The sequence below is a fragment of the Chenopodium album genome, chromosome 19, assembly GCF_948465745.1.
Source record: "Chenopodium album chromosome 19, dcCheAlbu1.1, whole genome shotgun sequence".
In the NCBI taxonomy this organism is placed as follows: Eukaryota; Viridiplantae; Streptophyta; class Magnoliopsida; order Caryophyllales; family Amaranthaceae; genus Chenopodium; species Chenopodium album.
Window position 1 is genome coordinate 34253561 of NC_137852.1, and position 22272 is coordinate 34275832.

The 22272-nt window shown below is 33.0% G+C and overlaps 3 protein-coding genes across 3 annotated transcripts; 2 read left to right on the forward strand and 1 right to left on the reverse strand.

The window, feature by feature from the left end:
- Positions 1-11594: 11594 nt before the first annotated feature.
- LOC145594263 (uncharacterized) lies at positions 11595-13674 on the forward strand. Its single transcript, XM_081650597.1, has 3 exons — positions 11595-11722; positions 12645-12937; positions 13061-13674. The coding sequence occupies exons 1-3, from the start codon at positions 11595-11597 to the stop codon at positions 13672-13674; spliced, it is 1035 nt and encodes a 344-aa protein (XP_081506723.1).
- Positions 13675-14597: 923 nt separating this feature from the next.
- On the forward strand, positions 14598-15865 carry LOC145594264 (uncharacterized). The gene is made up of 4 exons (XM_081650598.1): positions 14598-14681; positions 14763-14951; positions 15044-15169; positions 15746-15865. Exons 1-4 carry the CDS (start codon positions 14598-14600, stop codon positions 15863-15865), a joined length of 519 nt encoding a protein of 172 aa, XP_081506724.1.
- Positions 15866-20050: 4185 nt separating this feature from the next.
- On the reverse strand, positions 20051-22035 carry LOC145594265 (uncharacterized). Its single transcript, XM_081650600.1, has 6 exons — positions 21756-22035; positions 21401-21652; positions 21225-21317; positions 21051-21152; positions 20232-20594; positions 20051-20137 (listed from the first exon to the last, which is right to left on the reverse strand). The coding sequence occupies exons 1-6, from the start codon at positions 21951-21953 to the stop codon at positions 20051-20053; spliced, it is 1095 nt and encodes a 364-aa protein (XP_081506726.1). The 5' UTR covers positions 21954-22035.
- Between the last annotated feature and the right edge of the window lie 237 nt (positions 22036-22272).

Here is a 22272-nt window from a genome sequence, read left to right on the forward strand (position 1 = left end):
ATAGGGACATCCGCCTAAAATTTCCGGATGTCCCTAGGTACATCCGCTTGAAATTTCCGGATGTTCCTTGGTACATCCGGAAATTTTAGGCGGATGTACCTAGGACATCCGGAAATTTTAGGCGGATGTCCTAACTACAGAAAATAAAAAAAAAAAATAAAAAACTTACAGAATGATCCGACGCATTCTCCGGCGTACGTATGTTCCACTCGCCGTCCATGACCCAAGACCCGTCGGCAAATTTAACGATTTTTGAAAATAGAAAATTTAGGTGGTCGTGGGGACCGATTTGGGTCGTGGGGACCGATTTTGGGAAGCTCGGGACAACAATGTCGTGAAGTAAGGGGACCGTTTCATGTATTGTGTCCAAATGGGGAACAAGGTCCTTTTTATAACCCAAATTGCATAAAGGGCATAGTGGTCCATTTAAGTCAAAAAGGGAGCGTTACCTGGTAACATAGGAGCGACAAATAGCAGTTGAGAAATTTTTTGGCTCCCTTTATTTTCCCTCCTTAGGGCCCTTTTCGGTTGAAGGAATTTGGCTGAAAAAAAAAGAAGGGAAATTGTTTTAATATATTCCTATGTTTGGTTTAATGAATGACATGAAAATTTAAAGGAAAGGAAGGGAAAGTGAAAAGAAAACCTCTTTATAAATTTTCAGCTTTCCTCCCAAATTAGAAGGAATTCAGCTTGAAAGAGAAAATAAAAGCATATTTACTTTTTCTTCCCTACATTATATTTCATTTAGCAAACGTTGGAAATAAAATCTCCTTCTTTTCCCTTCTCTTCCTTTCTTTTCCCCTCTTTTCGTTTCCCTTCTTTTCCTTTCCTAACAATAAACCAAAGAAAGCCTAATTTTCCACGAAAATTCAAATTTTACCTCAAATTTAAATTTTGTCATCATATTCAAACAAAAAGACCTCTATATAAAGAGGTCTCCCACCCAACTAAACCCATTTTTTCTGTTCTACTTTCAAAATGGGATTAGTTGTAGGGGGGGGGGGGGTTTAAGTTTCAGGTTGAATAACTAGGAGAGGGGTGATGGTTCTAGTGAAGACACTTGTATAAGGGGAAAGGCGAGGTGGTGAAATATTTTCTACCACCCCTTTTAGCTGGAGCTTTCTAGCTCCACTGATTTCATTTAATTATTGAAATATGGCATTCATTTTTTTCTTAGAAATTTGAGGAGAGAAGAAATAAGACTCAAGAAGCTTGAAAGAAGAAGAAGGAAGTTTAATTTGGTATAGAAAAGAATGAGTACCACCTCCTTTTATAGGGTTGGTGTTAGTAATGGAGCCAGGAAGAAAAGGCCGAAGGAGTTTACTTTTCCGAAAACTCAGTACAAACCACCTGCTATTTTTGCATCCGAATTCCATAAACTATTTTTCAAGAATGATTGTTATTTTTCTTTAAGCTCGTGCAAATTGGAGTTTTGATCTTCTGCAAGGTTAAGCCAGTTTTTCAACTGCACCCAAGCCAACATTTGTGTTGCAACTGAGTGAGGATTTCACTCTATTTTTCAGCCAGTTTTTCAACTGCACCCAAGCTAAATTGAGTGAGAATTTCACTTTATTTTTCAGCCAGCTTTTCAACTACACTCAAGCTAATGTTTAAATGAAAATCAATTAGGATTTTCCTCCTTTTTTTTAGAAACGTACGTACATCAAAATTTTGTGTCTTTTCTCAAACATTGATTATCGTTTTATTTAAACTCAATCAATATGGGGCAATCTGTAGACACCAAATTTTGATCCTACCTTTTTAATTATCACTATTAATTATTTTTATTACTATAATTATTGTTTTTTGCAAATAGTAATTATTATTTTGCTAATTATTTTTATAAACTTAATGACGTTTGTTTTATTACATAAAACGAAGGAAACGAGTAATAATAATGATTTTTTTTCATAATTTCCAAAATGCATGTTACAATTTGTACTTCTAAATTACTTAATTACAAAAAATTGAAGTACAACTCACACCACATGCATTATTACCCTGCTCCACCGAAGTAATTTTCGGGTTTTTACTTGTGGATTAACAAGTAAATTAATATGGTCATTAGGAGGACACTAGCCCCACAATGTACATGAAATACACCCTTATCATCCTCATGTCTTTCTCAAATGTAAAGACAGGCTGATCTTCTTGGTTTTCTTGAAACATGGTGCTTGAGTTTAAAGGTGGTTTTTGTTTGATTTTTTTGGGTAAGGAGGAAGATGGAAGAAGATAAGAATTAAGTGGTGAGTGGAGATTTTGGATAAGGGTAATTTCTTTTTATAGTAAAAAGTAAGTATTTTAGACCGTATTTTTGTACGTGTATGTATAATAATCGTATAGTATAAAGTACACTTTTTTTTTTGTTTCGCCAGGGGAATATGTCATTTTCTTTATAAGCAAGTATCGTTTAACCCTTTAGAGTATAGTAAGTATGTTAATATGTTCACTTAGACCGTTATAGTGCTTTTTATTTTATCTATTTTTTTTTTTTTTTTTTTTTTTTTTTGTGATTTGTGCACTACCCTATTATATGACCAATTTACCTAAGCTATAAAGTCCACTACTCTAAAGACTCATGTCTAACCAATGTAGGGAAATGACAAACATTCTCACACCTAAAGAGGTACTACATGTTGTAGTACTAAAAGTACCTCCTTTTATATACACTTGTTTTACCACAAATTAAAATATCATTATCTTTTTGTTCCGCAGTTAATATTTGATCCGATAAATACAAGTTCGGACCTAACCTGTCCATATTTATCTAGGTGTTGTATGGACGAGAGTAAACGAGGGATACGTATGTATAATTGTGTATGTTTGTTACGTTGAGCTTTAGATGAATAGTTTTTTCAGCGGTAATCTAGGATCATGTTTCTTCGTTACAATTATTCATTCACTTTGCTAGTGGATTCATGGCATTCTGAGTTCTGACATCTTTCTTGTGGCTATTTCGTTTTTGTTTTTTTTTTGTTTTACCTTTTTTCTTTTTCATTATTATCTTTTATCTTATTTATTTTTTATGACTTGTTTATTTCAGTCTAGTTTTTGTATCCTTTCGTCAATTTTGATGAACATTGTCAATAGTGAAATAGCGTTACCTTTTTTTTTATCCCCCGCAGTTAATATTGTATCCAATAAATTTCAATTTGGACCAATTGTATCAATATTTATCCGACGCTAATTGGGACAACAGGATTTCATACGCGTCATGTATTGTATTTTAATATTCAAAACACTATTTGACACTATACAAACACTATTTGGCACTATTCCAAATAGTAATTTCTGTTATGATGATTTAATTTACTTTGCCGACATGAATTTGGCTTTCGTTTATTTGTTTCCTGTTGTTTTGATCTAGTTTTGTATCTTTTGTCTTTGTTTTTTATGACTATGATAAATATAAATTTTTGTTTTAGTAGAGTAAAGTAAGATAAGAGTTCACTTTTTTTTAAAGGTCATTCGGTTAAGGGAATATATTTTACTCTTGACCACTTTAAATTTATGTTGTATGACTTAATATTGTATGATGTATTTTCACGTTGACCATGTCAATCTTATGATTTTATATAATCTACTTTTTTTAGTAAGGGTTATTATTTGAAATGCTCGTATGTATAAGGTTTTGTCGTATGTTCAGATGTTTTTGGATAAATTTATATGTACTATCTAATAAGGGCAGGGGTTATTTCTCTTTTTACTTTTTTTATTAACTTTGAGATATTTTGTCCAAGCCTTTTTAGTATTGTAACCTAATGTCTTTGTGTATCTTTTAGAGCTGACATCTCAGAGCTAACTTTTTTTTTTATTATATTAGTGTTGTTTTAACACCTTGGTGAGTATAATAGTGACTAGTTAAATTTAGGCACTCTTTTATTGTATACCATATGAGTATTTTTTTTTTTTTGAGTTATGACACGACTTGGTCATACATATTTTTTTATATATATATGCCATGGCATTTTAGAGCCTTTTTATTATGTGAATATTAGAGTTGATTTTATTACGGTTTTATTTATATTATCAGTTTAAGCGTTGCAAAACAGATTCGCAAGTTTGTTACATGTAAACAATAGAATTTAATATCAAGATTCACATTATTTCCAAAATCTTGATATTTACCAAAGTAATCCTTGAATTTTAACTTATTTACTTTTTTATTTACAAATTAACCCCTTTATTTTCCTATAAATACCCCCCTAATTCTCAAGTTTTAAACACACCAAAAATTCTTACAACTTTTCTCTCTAAAAATTATCTCTAAAAATTCTCCTCTAATCTTTGTTTTAGTTAAAATCTCTCTAATTTAGCTTTATTATTAAGTTATTAGCTTATTAAAAAGCATCTTATAATTAAGTTGCTAATTTTTATTTAAGTATTGTTATTATCTTTAATTCCTATAAATAAAAACACAAAAATATTTCAAGTTCAAGTATTGTTGTTATTATCTTTGTTAAAAATATTAGTTTAATTGCTTAAATATTCCTATTCTATCTTAAAACCCAAAAAAAAAGTTTATTTCTTACGTTTTGCTTTACTTTTCAAGTTTATTTTCTCTAATAAAAAAATCATAAAAAAAGAGTTCATTAGTTTCATTTTGCTTTAGTTTCTTTTAATATATCAAAACTCCAAAAAATTACTTAGACTCTTTAATTTCATTTTAACTAAGGAGTGATCATATTTTCATCCTTGATAAACCAAAGAGGTTATCCAAAAATTGCTACATCTAGCTCAAGGTATCATCTTCAATCTTTTTTTAATTTCCTTAATTATTATTATTATGCTAACTAATATGTTTGTTTCCATGTGATGTTACCAATAGGGGTAATGATGATATTAGGTGCTAAATTAGCCCTAAATCTTTCATTACTCCACATTAGAAAGCCAAGCCTATTGGTGAGGTGATAGGTTACAAAAGAGGGGGGTAATTGCATTTTGCATTGCATCTCTTTCTAATGCATATTAAATATGAAAGGTCAATACATTCATGTGTCTGCCTAAAACATATTTTTTAGAATGATTTATTTCTTAAAGTGAGCTTAAAGACCTAATGAATTAAAGTTTATGTAGAGGATGTTCAAGAGTAAGGAATTATTTACCACGTCCAAAAGATGGCCTATGAAAGAACCTTTACGACCAGAATCAGTTCCAGTTCTTTAGCTCAAGTGATAGAAATTTTCAAGATCTTTCCAACCATATCTCACAATAATTTTTTCGATTTTTCTATGATTTTTAATGATTTTTTTAGTTTAAACTATCAAAAAGATGAAATATGCATGTTTTTCTCTTAATTGCTTTTTAAAATTTTTATTAATGGTGGTATGAAACCTATATTATACTATATTATATATATACTTCTTAACTTATGAAGTTTTAATGAAAATGTCTTTAATCTTATTTTAAAAATGATTTTAGAAATAAGAGTTTTAACAAGCCTTAATTCTAAGTGTTATTTTAAAAAAAACTTTAATCTTATTATAAAGATGACTTCAGAAATAAGAGTCTTTAATTCTAAATGTTGTTGTTTTAAAATCTTTAATGTTATTATAAGATGACTTTTGAAATAAATGATGTCTTAAGGACTTTAATTTTCTTTTAAGACTTTAGAAATAAAAGTTTTAACAAATTTTATTTTTCTTTTATAATTTTGTAAACCTTCTTATTTCAACCCTTTTGTGAACAAGAATGAATCATAACTTTGATTGTTTGTTTTTAATAAGTAATAATAGTTAATATGAGGTTATGGCCTCATTTCCAAACATGAGGTTAAGATTAATTATTTAGTCATATAAGGTTGTAACAATTATCCATCTCCATGAAAATAAGCTTACATCCCATCATAATTACGCGATGGATTAATTGACAATCGGATATGATTAAATATTTTATTGTTCCCTTTTATTTGGAAGTAAGGACTTGATAGGTGTCGTGTTTCATTTGGCCAATTCCATTAAGCCTAAACACATAACCCTTAAAACCTTACAAAAATTAACCTTGAGTGAATTTAAACCCAAAGTGAGATTAAATAGTGAATTCTTAAAGTTTCGCTCCAAAAAATACCTTGACCCACTTAAAAGTCGTCAATTGGGACGCATTTGTTGAATTATCTTATTCAAAAGACATTTTTGTTGATCACTAATCGGGGTGATTTTCCTCAACCAAGGTGGTTCATTTTACTTTTATGAGTGAATCCGTCAAAGATCACTAAAATCCCACTTACAAAAATGACATTTATGTCAACAACCCAAATTAAAAACTTAATGGAATTGGTTATTTAAAACATGACATATGTCCGAACTACGAAGGTTTTGATCCGTGAGTGAATTCAAAATCTCACTATGATCGGTACGTATAGTGCAACTTTGGTGCTCAAACCTACCTTGTATTAATTAATTTTTTTCTTTTGTGGTTGATATGTCTTAAAACTCGATCTTTTTTAACAACGCAATAGTAAGAGCCCGTTCCTTTGAACGAAAGAGAAGACGAGTTCCAGACGTTCGATTCTCTTAACCTAAACCCCGAACCCTGTGCCTTTTTTTATGGAGTTAGCAGTTGATTTTATTTATTTATTTAATTGTATTTCTTAAAATTGACTGTTTTAAAATCTGTCCTTATTCGGATAAAAATAAGGTGGCGACTCTAATTTTTGTTTATAAGTCTTATCAGACACCTAAGTGGAACCTTTATAAGACTACTTTTTGTCCACTAAAAACCAGGTACCACAAGAGGCAGCCCTACAAATTACATTTTCCTACTTTTTTCTAATTAGTCCTAATTTCCCAAAAGTTGGTTAGGTCGATCAACATCGGCATATGTACAGAATGAAATCAGGCTCCATTGAAGACCGCAAAAAAAAAAAAAAAAAAACCAACAGCCGCCATTTCATCACCTTCACCTAATCTGGAATAAAAAAGGGAGGACTCATGTAAGATTTCTTTGATGATAATTTCTTTCACATGCATTATCAGTATGCAGAAGAATAGCAACAAGCAGAGTACTATAATCAGGGACTCCATGACTATTTCCATTCTCACGCAGAAATGGAAAACCAACAAGGCAACAATTCAAATGAAGATAATGGTTATGATGCAGATGATGATGATGCACAAGAAGAAGAACCACATCAAGATGAAGAAGCAGAGGTTGCAAGAGCAAGTAGAGAAATGTCAACAGATGAAAAAAGGCTTCTAGTTGATGATATTTTGCCGAATTTGGAAGGGGACTCCTTGCCAAAAGGATATTTGTCCAACTTAGCCAAAAAACACAATGTTCACAGATCTACAACAACCAAATGGCCTGGTTTCAGGTAATTAAACAACACTTGCTTGATGGGAATGTGCTTGATGTTAGGACTAAAAAACTAGGTAAAGTTAGGCCAAACCTAAAGAATACACAGATGAATGGTTAACTTTAGTGCCTCTTTACAAGAGGACCACTAAAAGGAGCTATGTTGTTGCCCTTCATGTGTCCTCTTCTACCATACATAGGTTAAGGAAAAAGGGTAGGCTCAGAACACACACAACAAACAATCACCCAACACCGTAAGACAATCACAAAGTAGCAAGAATGAAGTGGGTACTGAGCTGGGTGAACCCTGCACCATCATTAAGGGACCCTACTTTCATTGACATGCAATACATGATTCAAATAGATGAGAAATAGTTTATTTTTGAACCCTGAAACCAGGTGCTTTTACTTACTGCCAAATTAAAAGAACCCATACAGAGCACAACAGTCAAAGAGATTTAAATCCAAGGCAATGTTCATGGGTATGATAGGCAAGCCATTGTATGATGTACACAAGAATATGCTGCATGATGGGAAGTATGGGTTATTCCCTTTTGTGAAATATGAAATGGCAAAAAAGAAGAGCAAAAACAGAGACAAAGGCACAATGGAAACAAAGTCAGTTTAGTCAGTTAACAAAGATGCCATAAGGGATATGTTACTTAATCATATCATACCAGCATTACATGAAAAGTGCCCTCCCCCAACTACCAAAAAATGTCACAATACAGTGGGACAATGCAAGGTCACATCAAGTGCCTAATGATCCTAAATTTCAAGCAACATGTCAAGCATATGGGCTTCAATTTGGCGCGTAAGATACCAAAATTCAGAGTGAGTCGTGTCATTGAATCAACATATGTTATAGCTCAAACAATTAAAAAGGAAATCAAAAAGGTAAATAACACATGTATACATTCAATTTTTAATAGATTACAAAAATATTTTTTAAAGATAAAATTTAATTTAACCTTTTTTAAAAAAAAAAAAAAACAGGAAGAAACATTTGCAATTAAAACAACTGAAGAAGCAATTATAGGGACAAGTGAATATGGCTCTCAACAAAAAAACCTTCCAAGAAGCAAAGACAAAGGTAAAAACAAAAAGGTCAAACTGAACACTTTAAATCTTAGATGAAAAAAAAAACTCAACTTTTTATCTCCTATGTGTGCAGGAAAAACACGACAACAAAAATCATAGGCATTGTGGATGACATCGATGACAACTAAGCATGCTTAGAGAAGGATGATTGTATTAACATAGTGAAAAAAATATTAATAGATGGTTTAAATTATTTTTTAGATTTGTCACAAAAATCTGTTTAGTTGTACAAAGAACTCATAAGCTATAGTCTTTCAATTTATTTAAATTTTTTTATTTTTATTATAAAGTTATTTTATGGTATATATTATTGGTTGTTATTCAAATTGCTTTAAATAATATAAGTTACGAGAAAACGAATAAAATCCAACTAATATAAGAATTCTATTCATACGAGGAAACTAATTAAATCCAACTAATATAAGAATTCTATTCATACGAGGAAACTAATTACATCCAACTAATATAAGAATTCTATTTATACAAGAAAAAAAATTGATGTTTATATAAACCCTCTCACCTCACCTTTGCTCAAAATATGTCACATATTAATATTGAATTTCTATAGACAAACACGCACAAGCACTCTTAAACGATCGATTTCTACACAAGCGTTTCATAAGTAGGTATGACTGTATGACTGTTATTTTTTAAAAAAACACACAAAAAACGTACATAAATCAACCTTTTTACACGTAGTCCATTAGTTTCTTATCTAAATTATTGTCTTGCAATAATTCAGGTCTACCTTGGAAAATCTAACAAGAGAATGAGGTATTTTCCACTACTTATTGTGAATTTAATGATTAAAGCCTAATATATAATTATCTTTTTTCATAATGTAATAATAACAATAGGCCTAATAGTAAACTAATCAATCAAATAACCTCAAAATTAATTTTACTAATACTAAAAAAATAAAATTCTCCTCCAAGTGATCTGAAAGAATATTCCTCCTAATCCTTTACATTGCACGCCACAATAACCTATTATTTTTAAGGTTTAAAAATAAAATTACATAATTAAACACCTAAGAATCATAAAATGAGCCATGTATGAGCCCCATTGTCATGTTTACCCTTATTAATATTGTTGTAGCTTTATTAAAATTTACAAACTCTATGACCTTTCATAACCTGAAAAATATTAAGATACATGTCTTTTAATAACATCTGCAATAAAATAGGTGGAATGAAAGAGGAATCAACAAAATCAATAAGTTGCTAAGTCCACTAACATCAAACATACACTTAACAGATGAAATCTATAGTGTAATGCAATTGACATGATTTGAAACAATAATAATCCATCTTCACTAATATTTGCAGTGAAAAACAAGATGATGCAAGGGCTGCAAGGCAACATAGACGATTAATTTTATCTGAAAAGAAGCATCAAACAAACTTAAATTTATCTCAAAACACTTTGAGAATGATGCGATGTAGAGTACAAACTTTCACAAAAGAGCACACCCAAATCATTCTTCAATTATACACAGTGGTAGGTGTCAATGTAATAAGGTATTTATAATAAAGTATAGCATTTTGAGGTTTAAAATACTCATTGCCTATTTTGCAGAAGACAACACCAGAAATCACAAAATAGCAAGGCTTAATTGAGAGAATGAATATGATGCAAGAGAATCAATTCACAAAAGCAAACACATGCATTACATCTTCAATTCATGTTAAGCCACAAAGGTTAAATGAACCTTTCAACACACAAAGCAGTAAGTATCATAAAACAAATTATTTTCAAAACAAAATTTGAATCTCTTGTTATATGTATTAAAAAATATTAACCATTGAAATTTCATACAGCCATATGCACATCAAATTACAAAATAGAAAGGATGGAAAGAATGAATATACTTAAACAACGTCGAAACACAGCGAGAACGAACTTTAAATCAAAATAGCAATACTATGAGCTCGCTGCACAATCCAGAAGCTGTTTTAGCACAATCAGAGAATAAGAACCCCATTGATACATGTAAACATCGTGGAGCATTATTTTGGTTGGAAGAATGTCTAGAAAAAGAAAAAAACGCAAAAGACCCAAGTTACAAAAATTGTTGTCAAGATGGTCGGGTGATATTACCTTTACATACACCAAAGAGCCCCCCATGTTCTGGAGAAGCTTATGTACCCTGACGGTGATAAAGAGTAAAAATTTTCGTGACAACGTAAGAGGATATAATTCCATCTTCGCATTTACATCAATGGGTGGCAAGATTGATAAGGACATAAACAATGGCAAAGGACCTTATGCATTTCGAATTAGCGGGCAAAATCACCACAAAATTGGGTCGCTACTCCCGATTGATGGTAACCAACCTAAGTTTTTACAGTTATACATATATGATATAGAGAATGAAATTGAGAATAGACTACACGCCATTAGTCCTGGAGAAACTCAACAAAATTTGGACCCTAAAAAGATAGTTCAGGATCTACTGGGAATGCTAGATGAAAACAACGAACTTGCTAAAGCTTTTCGGATGGCAAGAGACCGTTTCAAAGAAGATGATTTCATCCCAGTTTGGGTACAACTGATAGGAAATCGTTCTAAAGACGTAAGACAATACAACATGCCAAGTGCTTCTGAAGTTGCAGCTCTTATAGTGGGTGACTATGAGGATACAATTGGTCATCGTGATATAATCATAGAACACAAAACTGAAGGCTTGCAAAGAATCATTGAGTTACATCCAAGCTATATGGCAATGCAATATCCACTTTTATTTCCTTATGAGGAAGATGGATATCAAACAAACATTGATTATAGACAAGGAGGAAAACAGGACCGAAAGAGGAAATTCGAAACTATGTGTGAATACTATTGTTATTTGATTCAACAACGAATAGATGATGAATCCATATTACTATGGGGAGGACGCTTACTCCTTCAATTTTTCGTAGACGCATACACATGCATAGAAGAAGAAAGGCTAAGGTATGTACGAAACAATCAGACAAAGCTAAGGAGTGAATTATATGAAGGGCTAAAAGATGCAGTAGCAAGGGGAGATAATGACCCATTATTAGTTGGAAAAACTGTTTTACTACCCTCCAGTTTCACGGGTGGACCAAGATACAAGGTAGAAAACTACCAAGATGCTATGGCTATTTGCATGGTTTACGGAAACCCAGACCTATGTAACCTTCACCGCAAATCCAAAATGGTTTGAGATACAAAAAATGTTGGACAATATGACTGGACAAAAAGCAGAAGAAAGACCTGACATAATCGTCCGTGTATTCAAAATGAAGCTAAATCAACTAATGAGACTTGACACGAAAAAATCACTTTGGGAAAGTTTTGGCAGGTAAGCTAGAGACTAATAATGACGACATAAAAATGAAGCTTTATCATACACTAATAACGAAGATATCAAATTGAAGCTTAATAAAAAACTAATGATGATAATATCAAAATGAAGAAATAGAAAAAGAAAATTATGATGAAGATGATATTAAGCTTATTCCTAATGAATGTTTATCTTTAATTCACAGCTCTCTACACAATTGAATTTCAAAAAAGAGTTCTCCCACATGCACACATTATACTATTCCTTCACTCAGACTACAAGTTTCCTAGCAAAACAGACATAGATCGGATTATTTCGACTGAAATACCTGATGAACATCTACAGCCAGACGCACATGCAGCAGTATCAAAATTTATGACTCACGGACCATGCGGAGAAGCAAGAAAAACATCCCCATGCATAATCAAAGGAAAATGCTCAAAGCATTACCCTAAACAATTCAATAAGGAAACATTCACAGATTATAATGGATTTCCTATCTACAGAAGAAGGGACAACGGGCACACACTAATTAAGGGTGGAATTGAATGCGACAACCGTGATATCGTACCACACAATATAGACTTAATTGTTAAATACCAGGCACATATTAATGTAGAATGGTGCAACAAAAGTAGGGCCATCAAGTACGTATCCAAGTACATACACAAGGGTCCAGATAGAGGAACATTCTCAGTTGAAGATAAAATGGATGAAGTCAAGGCCTATCTAAATTGTCGCTACATATCATCATGTGAAGATGTGTGGAGGTTTACCAATACGACATTAATTATCGCACACCAGCAGTAATGCGATTAAGTTTCCATCTGCCTAATAAGCACAGAGTCACATTCAGTGAATACCAAGTGATAAATAGTGTCCTAAACATGGAAGGTGTTGAGAAAATTATATTCACGTAATGGCTAACAACAAATGCAAGGTATCAAGAGGTAGAAGGCCTCACTTATGCCCAATTCCAAAAAAGATTTACTTGGCATGGAGATGACAAAGAATGGAGACCTAGAAAAAATAAAAACAGCATTGGAAGGATGTACTACGCTCACCCAACCACAGGTGAACACTTCTACTTGCGCATGTTATTAAACGTAGTGAAGACACCCAAGTCATATGAAGATATAAGGACATTCGCGGGAACAATTTATCCTACCTTCAAAGCAGCGTGTTATGCTCGCGAAACGCTAGAGGGTGATAAAGAGTGGAATGATGCAATTCGTGAGGCGTCTCTATGGGAAAACTCGACACAACTACTGTAGCTTTTTGTCACAATGCTACTATTTTGTGAAGTGTGTGAACCTTTACAATTGTGGGAGAACATTTTTGCACTACTCTGATTAGATGATGTCTTATACAAACAAAGAAAGCAATTAGGCTACTCTGAACTACAATTGTCTGAAAATCAGTCGAAGAACTATGTCCTTTTAGAGATTGAAAAAATATTGCAGAGTTATGGTAAAACACTAAGAGATTATCCACCTCTACCTTCACCGCACGAAAACTTAGTGAAAACATCAAATAATAGACACATAGCTGAACAACTATATTTGGACAGAGAAGAATTAGCAACTGAGCATGGACTGTTGAGTAAAGGGTTAAACGAGGAGCAAAAGCTAATATATAACGAAGTAGTCGAAGCAGTTAAGAATCAAAAAGGAGGATTTTATTTTGTGTATGGGCATGGTGGTATAGGAAAGACATATCTCTACCAGACTATAATATCAAGGTTAAGATCCGAGGGAGAAATAGTACTCGCAGTAGCATCTTCTGGAATCGCATCCCTATTGTTACCGCTAGGAAGGACAGCACATTCGAGATTTGAGATCCCAATAGACTTGACTAACTCTTCTACATGTAACATACGACAAGGGACACAATTGGCAGATTTGCTACGCACAACAAAGCTCATAATATGGGACGAAGCACCCATGCATGGTACACCGACATTGTTTTGAGGCACTCGATAGATCAATAAGAGACATAATGAGAATAACAGATGAAAATGCTGAAATTACTATCTAACGTGGGAAAACGGTGTTACCAGGTGGAGACTTCAAACAGATCCTACCAGTAGTGCCAAAAGGGAGAAGAGAAGATATAGTTGGAGCCACCATAAGTAGATCAAAATTGTGGGAAGAATGCAAGGTGTACACACTACACAGAAACATGAGACTACAACAGACGAGCAACGAAGAAGCTCACTACAAGAAAATAACCTTTTCGTAGCGATTATTTTAACCTTTAGTATTGATTCTAATTGCAACAAAAAGCTTTTCCAACGAATGGTCATTCGATACAATTTCCCCCGTTGCCTTAGCCTTTAGCAGTGGTTTTCAATATCGCTGGGGTAGGCCTCAATAATCGATACGAAAAACTACATCCAATCGTGGTGATTATTGTAGCGATTACAATCGCTATAAATGTTGAACTCATTTTCTTCTTCAAAAAAAAAAACATGCATATGATCTTTACAAGATTTGAACATGCAACCTCAAACTCTTATATTAAATGAATCGCCAATAAGCTATGACATATTTTATGTATTCTTTGTCAAACAATATTTCGTATCGATTTTTGGGATTTAGTGACGATTGTAAATGATACGATTTCTCAAAATTATTTAAATGTGTAAAAATAGTGTGAATATGTATTATTATGTTTTCCGTATCAATTTTATATGGGAAAACCATGGCGATTGTAAAATGATACGACTTCCTTAATTATTTCACCAAACATACTTGCATATTGTAGCGAATGTACAATCGCTACGAAATAATCGCTACGAAAAGACATTTTTCTTGTAGTGGACAGGAGGAAAATTGAAGAATTTGGCAATTGGATATTATCCATAGGAGAAGGCACTATACCACTGACGAGAATGGAAGGAGAAGATGAGGACACATGGATTGAGGTACCTGATGACTTAATTATAGATCCGAAGGAAGATGCAATAAAAGAAATGGTATCAAAGACATAAGAAACTTTGCAAACTTATTATAAGAATCCCGATTATTTATGTGAGAGATGCATTTTAACCCCAAAGTATGCAACAGTGGATGAAATCAACAATTACATCATGGACTCACAACCTAGGGTAACAAAAACATATCGAAGCTCAGATTCAATATGCAAAAGTTCTGGAAATATAGCCGATCAAGATATCCTTTACCCAATAGAGTTCTTAAACAGCTTGAAGTTTAATGGGATACCAGATCACGAGTTACACCTAAAAGTAGGCACTCCTATCATACTACTAAGGAACCTAAAGCAAAAGGAAGGCCTATGCAACGGTACAAGGCTAATGTCACACATTTAGCAACTTAGGTGATAGAGGCAGAGATAATGACAGGAAAATGTAAAGGAAATAAGGCATTAATCCCAAGGACAGTAATGATCCCTACGAACTCTAAATTGCCATTCATTTTCAAGAGGCGGCAATTTCTGGTGAAGGTATGCTACACAATGACAATAAATAAGAGTCAAGGATTGTAGACACCCATGTGTTTCTCCCCAAAACCAAACCCAGTGATGAATGCCTTTCACGTCGAATCATAATCGAATAAGGTGAAAGTGTGGAAAAGTCAAGTGTTGCGGTTTAGTTTTATTTAAAATTCTCTTCTCTCTACTTTTGAAAATAACTCTTTTTTATTAAAAATAGCCAAACCAGTTTAGTTTGTTCCGTAATTAAGGTCCAATAATAGTGTAGTTGGATGGGGTTCGAAGAGACCTTTCCAACGATATATTATAAGCCCAATTCCGATGAATATTGAGGAAGTTATGGCCAAAATACTAAACTGGGCCCGGTTAATTATTTATATACGGCCCAATGATCTAGAGGAGGGCCCAATGTTAAATATTATTCTAAAATTGTTAGAATTAATTATAACTTTCTAGAATTTTCTAGAAGGTTCCTTTTAATTATAATATTATTAGATTTAATAATTATTTTAAGATGGATTTTTATTTGGAATAAAATATTATTATTATTTTTAAAGATACGTTTTATCTTCTGTACGGATTCCGTAGATCAATTTGGTTAAAGATCAGATTCCGTGTGGAAAAGCGCGTGCAAGTCAGACTGTCGCCAAGCGACAGACCTTGTCGCCTCGCCTCGCGACAACGTGTATTTCTGGCTACAGCGTGTAATTTTATTCCTAATAAAATTCTATACTTTTCCGAATTATTTTCCTTATAAATAGGGTCTCAAAACTCTGTTTTCATTCATTCAGAATCGCCCAATTCTCTCTTGAGCAATATATGCTTTCTTTCTCTCTCTCTCTCTTTTTAAACCAACCTTTTAAACACAATTCCGCATACACAAGACTTAGAATCATCTAGCCAAGTTCGAAGTTGCCTTCGCCCTAGACGTGCAAGGTTTAATATTTTCTGAGGGTTGGTCCAAATCTAGTCAAAACTTTATTTAACTTGATTCTAATTTAATTCCTTAATTCTTTAATTTTATTATTTTCATTGAAGTTTACTAACTTGTGTATTTTGTTATTAGAAAGAGATACGAGGCTTCAAAGTATGTAATCTTATTACTCTCTTTCAATGTAGAAATCATGCTTAGATTTGTTTAATATTCCTAGTATCATGTTAGGATATGATGTTATTTAATGCTTTCCAGTATCATGTTTAGGATGCCTATACTCTTTTCAAATACCATTTTAGTACCATATTAGGTTTAAAGCTTTGATCTTTATTGTTTAGTGACATGCTAGGATTTGTTATTAATCTTGTTAGTATCATGCCTAGGATCTTGCTATTATTATTTAAGCTTTATAATGCCTTATCATGATTATGATTATATTATGATTATTATTATTGTTATGATGATTATGTTTAATATTATGTTGCTTGATATTATATTTATTGTTATTACTTGATCACACCTTTTATGCTTGTTTAAAGGGAATTTGTATTTGAAATCACGCTTAATAAGATATTTAATAATTTGGTTTAGGCTAATATGATTTTAAATCAAGTGATCGCCAATAATAGTATTATTTGTGCATTAATATTCAACCAACATATAGTAAACAGGTTTAGGCCTAAACCTAATGTTTGCATGTTAGTCAGAAAGCGCACATGAATACGAGCAGAATAAAGTAGAGGCCTATTTTATAGGGCGGGTCCTTTCTTTTGTAGATTGGATTCATACCCTCATCCCCGAACCCTATTTGGTTCCTGGCCTTATGTAGTTGACGATCTCCCGGATCGTTTAAGGGGTGTAACCTTCACTTCGTGATTGGTTTACAAGTTCCTAAAACTTGTTGGCGATTCTTTTGCTCTAGCTTCCTTCCCTTTGGAACGCCACCATACTTAAGTGTATAATCACAGTGGGGTTCAAGCTTGGGGTTATAGTGCTTGAAATATTCCCTACAAGGACAAACACTAAAGAAGACAACTCTTTTTTTTTTACCAGAACCCGTATTTAGCCACGTATAACTTTATGTGGCAGCATCAAGAGTCACTTCAAGGGATGGACTTCGAATACTCATTGATAACAAGGGAACTGCGCCACAAAACTATACAAAAAACATCGTCTTCAAGGAAATTTTTGAAAATGTCACTACAGATTCTGAACATTAAAAAATGTAACATTCAATTATCTTAGATTGATATGGTCTGAATTTAATATTAAGAATATTTACAACTAAGATTGCGGTTACTGGCTTATTTGAATATTTGATATAAGCACTCCTTTATATAGCAAAAATTGACCAACTCCATATGTTATAAACCATACTTCGTTATATCAAATCTCAAATCTAATACAATAATACTTCCTTGAATTAGTAACTAAAACAACTCATTCACATATGACACTCCGATTCAATTTATAAGACAAATTAAACCTCAAAAATAAAAATAAAATTAACACATAAAAAACAAATTAAGTTCAAAAAAAGAAAAAAAAAAAGAAAAGAAAAACGATCAAAGTAGGTGTTTAGGGTAATTTTACTCCTCCTCGTGGCCCAATCAGAGGGTGACACGTGTCAGCTTGGGGATGGTCCAAAGTGGACCTATCCCTGTGTGACACGTGTCATCCCAGATATTTGGGAGAATGTCGGCCTTCAGGCCCAAATCCCGAGAAAGCCGTAATACGGCGCAGCCCATCTCTGATTAGGGTTCTGTCACCTAATCAGGGGCACAAATCCCAATGACCCTATAAATAGGGAAATTCCCCTCTTTTGGAGGACACGTTCTTTCATTTACTACAAACTGTCCCTTTGATAGAGACAACTGAGCTAGAAAACTTAGTAGATCCCCACCTAAATTTCCGCACCTTTTCCTCTCCTTCAAGTTACTAACTTGAGCGTTGGAGGCGGAGCACCACCGAAACGGTGTCTCCGTGATTTTGCAGGTACAGAAGCCCTCCGGACCAGTCTTCGAGTTGTAACTCTCCCAAGGGACAAAAACCCCCAAAACATTTGGCGCCGTCTGTGGGGAGAGTACCTCAAGATGGTTCAAAATTCTGTACCGATTCTCAATTCTACCTCTCTACGTCCGGGCACTCAGACGGGTACCCCGGACGACATGCAACCGGTTGTTCAGCCGGTAGGGTTTGAAATCCCTCAGCCTCAGCCAGAGGTATTCACTAAGGAGGAGGAAGAAGATGAAGATGATGATGTGGAGACCTACACATCTAAGGATGGCTCTCTCATCTATAAATCCATTCATTCCAGAGATCAACTGGAGCGAAATGAAGACCAGGCGGGCCCAAGCAGGCGCCCATCTGGAAGGCCAGAAGGGGAAACCCAGAAGGCCAAAGGCCAAGCCCCAGTCACCCGAGATGAGCTCATGAAATTCATGAACTCTTTCAAAGGTGAAATCAAGGCCATGATCAACCAAAACACGGCAGGCTCTAGCAAGAGTCAGCCGGCTAAAAAGACTCCCAATGATGGGAAGAATAAGAAGCCGGTCAAGGACAGGCAGCCAACTCCTCACCCAAAGGAGAAGGCAGCCGCAAAACTTGACTGGTCCAAGATTCTGATGCCCCGGCGACCCCAGCCGGAGGCCAAGAAGACGCCTACCTTCGATGCAAGAGAAGTCATAAATCGAAGGAGGCAGCAGCAGTCTGAGTCAGCTTCCACCTCGAGCTTTCCAGACAGCTTCAAACAAGCATCAGCAAGGAACTCTATGTCCTTGCATGAGAGTCGGACAGGCGGTAAATCCGTCAACACCGAACCTCAGCTGATGATAGGGTCGATGCCATACGCATGCGCACCTCAGGCGCAGTATCACTACAAAAAAAATTACTTATAGAAGCAAGTAAAAAATGCCTCTAATAATAATGATGTTGCCTCTAATAACTTTTAGAGATAATTAATCAAGTGCCTCTAAAAATTCTGTCGCTAATTGATGATTGCCTCTAAAGCCTCTTTTAGAGGCAATACAATGCATTGCTTCTAAAAACCCGTATATTTAGAGGCAACTATATAATCCTGCCCCTAAATATATTTGGAGGCAATCGTATAATCTTGCCCCTAAATATATTTAGAGGCATTATGAAAATTTGCTTCTAAATACCATATATATTTAGAGGCAACCTTATAATTTTGCCTCAAAATATATTCAGAGGCATTATATCTATGTGCTTCTAAATACCATATACATTTAGAAGCAATCATATAGTTTTATCTCAAAATATAATTAGATGCAATTTTGTATATTAATGCTAATGATATTTAGATACAAATTAGAAATTTGACATAAAAGGTTTTTAGAGGCAAAAAACATTATATATGCCTCTAATATATTAATTCGAAATGTATGGAAATTTATATTACAAGAATTTCTTATGTCATGATATTATTTTTGTTGTACATTTATAGGCAAAATCATTTTAAAAGATTTATTATCATGTCAATATAACATATGTAAAGCAAGTTGGCTTCATTAAATCAAACAAAAATGACATTATTAATAATTTAATAGTCATTACATTATTGACCCAAAAATATTTATTTAAGTTACTAAACTACGTAACTTCAAAATAATTTTAAAAAAAATTGGATAATGTGAATACAAAAGAGTTTTCAATCTAAAACTATAAGCCTAGAAAACAACATTATTTTCTTCAATTTCTTCCAGTTCCATCTCTAGCCATCTTCATTATATAGTTTCCTGTCATTGAAAAGTATGAAATTAAATATTTGTTACAATGATGAAAAATTAGATTTAAATAAGTATAGATCACTAATTCACAAAATAAAAAAATAATAGAACAAAGCTATAAATGATCATAATTAAATGTTATCACATCCAAAGAAAGATTAAAAAATTTAGTTCACTAGAACTTACAATGAATGAAAATAAATGTTACTACTAAACTTCATCTACTTGAATTTCATCATCCTCTTCATCGTCATTCTCATCATTATCTTCCTCATCGTCATCCTCGTTATCATTAACCTATATTTTCATAATTAGTATGCAATGACAAACAAAAACTATTTTTTAAATTTAATCCAATAATCATATAATAGTATCAAATAATGAAATTTACCTCATCCATATTTAATTCAGACAAATCATAGCCTAGATGGTTCAAAATATTCCCCATGAAATCTTTCATGACCTCCATTTCATTCTGAAGGCCTCTCATCTTTTTAGTTAGGGCTTTATTTTTCACATTAGCTTCTTTTGCCTCTTGTTTAGCCTCTATTGCCTCATTCTTTGCTTCATCGGCTTCTTTGCGTAACTTTTCTCCTTCACTAAATGTCCCATATAATGATGTAATAGAAGGACTGACTCCCTTGCCACGATAACGACCACGTTTACCAATGGGCTTAACTTTTTCATAGATTTCTTCATCGGTCATGTCTATTTCTTTTGCCTCACGTTGCATAAGGAGATCTTTAATTTTTGACTGTATAAAAAAAAATTTGATGTAAGATTATATAAAAAGGGGAAAAACTAAAAACGCTAATAATTACAAATGAAATCAATTAATTATATACTAGATTGATCCTATAGAGAAAATAAAGGCCACAAGTCTTTTTAACTAATAACAAATAAAATGTATCTTTACTTCTACATAAATTTAGACAACATTTCCCTTATAATATGACTGAAAACCAACTTTAGTATAATCATTTCAACCTGCTGTCACACAATAAACATAAAACAACTCCAACATCATTTTAATCACAACACATATACCACCTCCACAATTAACTTTCTGAATACCTTTAATAATATAGGAATAAAAAATGAAAATACGATGAATTAAGTTATTGATAGGATTTGTTCATTAGATTTTATAATACATTATACATATAGTATTATTTTTCAATATTACTCTTACTACTACGTAAATTCTTACCATGGTTTCTTTTGCCACTTTAGTGATAGGTGCTTTATCACTTTTAGAATGAGTTTCCTCGTATAAATCCAACAGGCTTGGCACTACTTTGTCACGATTGAACTGATATCATAAAAAGTTACATCATAAAATAACTTTTTTTTGCAAAAAAAAAAAAAAAGGGAAAGAGTTTACCATGTCTTCGGCTTTTTGAGCAAAACTCTTTGTCCCAGCAGTGTGTCCAGCATCTTGGTAAGATCGATTGTCAGCATTTCTTTTACTTATGGCCTTTAAAATATGAAAAGTAATATATAATTAATGTCGAGAACTAAAAAAGAAAAAAACAAATATATGATAACATTATACTATACCTTAAATTCTGTTGACCCAAAATATTCAACAAGCCATTTCCAGTCATTTTCATCAACATTTGGAGGCATATTTTCCTCTTTCAGTCGATCTTCATCTGTACCAACTGTATCATAATAAGTATTCTTCAATCTTGCGCGATAATTCCTATACTTCTTATTCAAAGATTCCATGATAAACTTTTTTCTTTCTTTTAACTTCTTTTCACGTCCCTCTTCATCCTCGTCATCCTCAAGTCCTATATCAAATTTTTCCTTCACAATACATAGAAATGTTGTTATTAGTGACTAAAAAAAAAAAATTGCAAGAAAAAACATAATCTATTTGTATCAAGGTATAAAATAAAATAAAAAATACCAGAACAAGTTGCCACATCTTCTCCTTATTTTCTTTCGAAATCTGTGAAAATACTTTCACTTCATAAAGTGGAGCGTTAAGAGGATCTCGTACAAGAGCACCACAATAATTTGCCAAACAAGCCCTATTCACACCAATCGGCTGACCTTTTATGTTAAAATCCACTTTTTTTTTCTCACCGGGTCTCATTTTTGCCATTTGAAGATTTCTTGTAGGGCCTCTAGGATTGTTAGTCTTATAAGTTTTTCTCTTTTTTTTTGTTCCTATAATATAAAAACATTATGAAATGTATTAATTCGTGCATTGTAAATAAAAACCATGAATAAATAACAAATAATACCATTGTTGTCTTCTCGTTCATTTATAGGTATTTCATCATCATAACTTCTAATCATGTCTGCATTGTTGAAATCTTCTTGTCCATTTAAAGTAATGTCATCTCTTGTTTGATCTAAACTGTTATCACCTTCTCGACCTTGCAAATCATTATCATTATTGTTTTCAGAGTGTTGCGCTA